The 3,171-nt window shown below is 44.4% G+C and overlaps 1 protein-coding gene across 2 annotated transcripts in view; it reads right to left on the bottom strand.

Annotated features, from left to right (window-relative positions):
• Positions 1–1,000: 1,000 nt before the first annotated feature.
• The window catches only part of vwc2 (von Willebrand factor C domain containing 2), a 31,890-nt gene continuing 29,719 nt past the window's right edge, over positions 1,001–3,171 (bottom strand). For both annotated transcript variants that reach the window (XM_017435081.3, XM_037973383.1), the window contains exon 4: positions 1,001–2,173. In XM_017435081.3, coding sequence (XP_017290570.1) covers positions 2,022–2,173 — 152 coding nt within the window. In that variant the 3' untranslated portion in view covers positions 1,001–2,021. The remainder of the gene's footprint in view (positions 2,174–3,171) is intronic.

Here is a 3,171-nt window from a genome sequence, read left to right as displayed (position 1 = left end):
ATAATTAATATTTTCAACTCGATCTTGTTGCCTAAACGCTGAGTCAGCATTCAGATGTTTTACTTTTTTCTGTTTGTAGTTTCCTTTTACAACCTGACCACTTCTGCACGGCTGCTGTTTTTTGTTTTTATACTTGCATAGAAATGCATCGAGACCTTTCTTCTTTTTGAAACCTGCTTCAGCTGCTGGCTCTAGTTTCTCGTCTTACGTACTTTTAGCTACCATTTATTGCCACTTTTAGCTTTTTGTTCAGTTTCAGCTTCTTCATCAACTGTCAGGAAAGTCATTCAGAGCTCAGAACTGTCTGCATTTTTACAGAAAATGTGATTTCTCAACCTAATTCTTATTTTGCTCTTCTGCTCGGTTTATTTCACCTCACAGTTAAAATGAAAATGGAGGCAAAGAAAATTTATGAAGCAGCTCCGGTGAATTTTTAGTGTTGACATTCTTCAGCCCAAACGGTGAGCTCCTGTTTGGCCTTCAGAAGTCAAAAAGCCATAAACAGCTCCGGATAATCAGTGTTTTTATTGCCGACTGTGTTTATTTTCCAGCTGCAGCAGGTAACTTTATTTTCTGACACTTCATTAAATATTTACCTGCAGCTTCACGCAAATTTATTTCATTCTAAAGATTCAAGGCAAAAAACAAAAAATGTAAAACTTTTGTCACATTAGAAGAAAACTGGGAAATCTGAAGTTAGGAAAGTCTGGAATTTCCTTTGAGTTTTTTTGTAGATCTTAAAACGTTTAGGGGGGAAATGGAGGAAAAACATTTCTGTTTCTAGAATTTACTTTTTGTTTTAAAGTGAAAAATATCAGATTTTTTAAAATAAAGAGCTCAAATCATTCGTTGAAATTTGCTTCAGTCTGTTTTCCTCTTTTTCAAAACTTTATCTGCAGATCTGCTAACCTTCTGTTCCTTTAGCTTTTAGCTCGTGTTCGGCTTCCTTTAGCTCCAACAGCTAAACGTCAGCATTCATTCACGCTGTTTTCACAGAAAATGTCATTTCTGTCGTTTATTTTGATGTAAAACACCGTCAACACAAGGACCTTCAACTATAAAAAGTTACAACTTGCTTTGACACGACAGTGAGTGGCGTTAATTTCAAACATGAACACGTGGAACACGTGGAACCAAGGGTGGTACCAGAAACCGCTTCCAAATCAAAGATCAAAGATCAAAAATCAAAGATCAAAAATCAAAGATCAAAGATCAAAGCACATTTTAACATCCAAACAAAGAAAAACATCTGTGAAGTCTGTGACTTTCTTCTCTTCTTGCTGCAGTTTTCTCCCAACTGGCTCACAGCAAACCTCCGTCCGGCGCCATGAAAACGAGGGTCTGCACTTTGGTGGTAGAGGGACTGGAGTCCCGGGTCCGACCGGAGTCCAGGTGTCCAGGGTCTGACCAGAGTCCCGGGTCTGACCGGAGACCCGGGTCTGACCGGAGTCCAGGGTCTGACCGGAGTCCAGGTGCCCAGAGTCCGACCGGAATCCCGGAGTCCGACCGGAGTCCCGGGTCCGACCGGAGTCCAGGTGTCAAGGGTCTGACCGGGGTCAAGGATTCCAGGGTCTGACTGGAGTTCAGGGTCTGATCGTGGTCAAGGATTCCAGGGTCTGACTGGAGTTCAGGGTCTGATCGGGGTCAAGGAGTCCAGGGTCTGACCGGAGTCCCAGGTCTGACCGTTGTCCAGGGTCTGACCGGGGTCCTGGGTGTGTGTGTGTGTGTGTGTGTGCGTGTTCTTTACATTCTTCTGTTTTATTGACCTCTGGTACAATACATTGCTTATTAAAATACAGAAGCTATAAAAAATAGTTCCACTAGTTCAGCATACCCTTACGTTTCGTATATATTCATAAATAATTTTGTACATAGATAAATAGATATTTTGTGTTAAGATTAGAAACTTTCAGTAAAAGCATTTGTCCGTCACACAGGAGTGAAAGTAGAAACGGTGGATTGCTTGAGTTCTGCTGTCCGACCCAGATGTTCTGCTGAGAGTCTGACCGACCCGGGTCCTTTCAGATCTGCTGGCACTCGTTCTTGCTGCAGGTGGCCTGCCGTTCGATCTGCCACGTGCCCTCCTCGTAGGTGCAGTAGCAGATTGTGCAGTCGTCGATCTTCACCTCCCGGCCTGCTGGGATCACCTCGGTGTCTGCGTAGCAGTTCGGACCTGCGGGCGGAACAAGACAAACGGGAACGCCGCCGTCAGGAAAGCTGTTTGAAAATGGAACTTCAAAGGAGCTGTCAGCGGGGCGTCACATTCTGACGCCTTTCGTTTCAGAGGCGTTGGAATAAAAGGTTGCACACGTCTGAAAACCAACCGAGGACGCAGATCAGTGTCACAGAAACACCGCGAAGGATCAGTGCTGCTCGAAGGACACCAATCAGACTGAAGCCTGGCGGCGCCGAGGTCAGGCAGCCTTGATGCAGTTTGACTCGACACAAAGAACATATGTCTCTCTCTTTAATTTGGTTTCGGCCTATAAAACACATTAAAGGGATAGTCTGGTCATCTTTGAAGTGATGCTCTGTCTAACAGATAGTACTTTATCAGCTGTGGTATCAGTCATGGAGGACGGCGGGCAGAAGTCTTCATCCCGTCCAGGCTAATGGCTACCCAAACAAGGACTTATAAAACATGACATTCATCGGCTGATGTTTGGAAGGACACCGTTTGTTTGGTTTCATCACTGTTTCTACAGCAGAGCTCTATGATCGGCACACAAACATCAACACGGACAGCTGGAGTCACAAGTTTCTGACGCCGTTTATGTTTCAGCGTCAGAAAGTTTTTAATCACATATTTCTCCAGTTTTAGCTTCCCTGACAAATTCAGAAGAGAATTTCAAATCTTCCTTCTAACATCCAAAGTTCTCAACATCCTATTTTCCTAACAGAGCTCTTTGCTCTCAGGCTGCAGGTTTACTTGTGGTTCCTAGAGGTTCTAACAGTAAAACAGGAGGCGGAGCTTCCAGTTCTCAGGCTGACACCCTGTCTACTTTTAAGACTTTCCTTCTTGATAAATCCTATAGTTAGGGCTGGTTTGGGTTTCCTGAGCTCTTCTTTAGTTCTGCTGCTGGAGGACAAACTGTCCACATGTCCTCACTCTGCTGCTGGAGGACAAACTGTCCACACGTCCTCACTCTGCTGCTGGAGGACAAACTGTCC

Source organism: Kryptolebias marmoratus, linkage group LG22, assembly GCF_001649575.2.
Source record: "Kryptolebias marmoratus isolate JLee-2015 linkage group LG22, ASM164957v2, whole genome shotgun sequence".
In the NCBI taxonomy this organism is placed as follows: Eukaryota; Metazoa; Chordata; class Actinopteri; order Cyprinodontiformes; family Rivulidae; genus Kryptolebias; species Kryptolebias marmoratus.
Note: the sequence above shows the minus strand (reverse complement) of the source record. Positions and strands in the feature narration are given on the sequence as shown.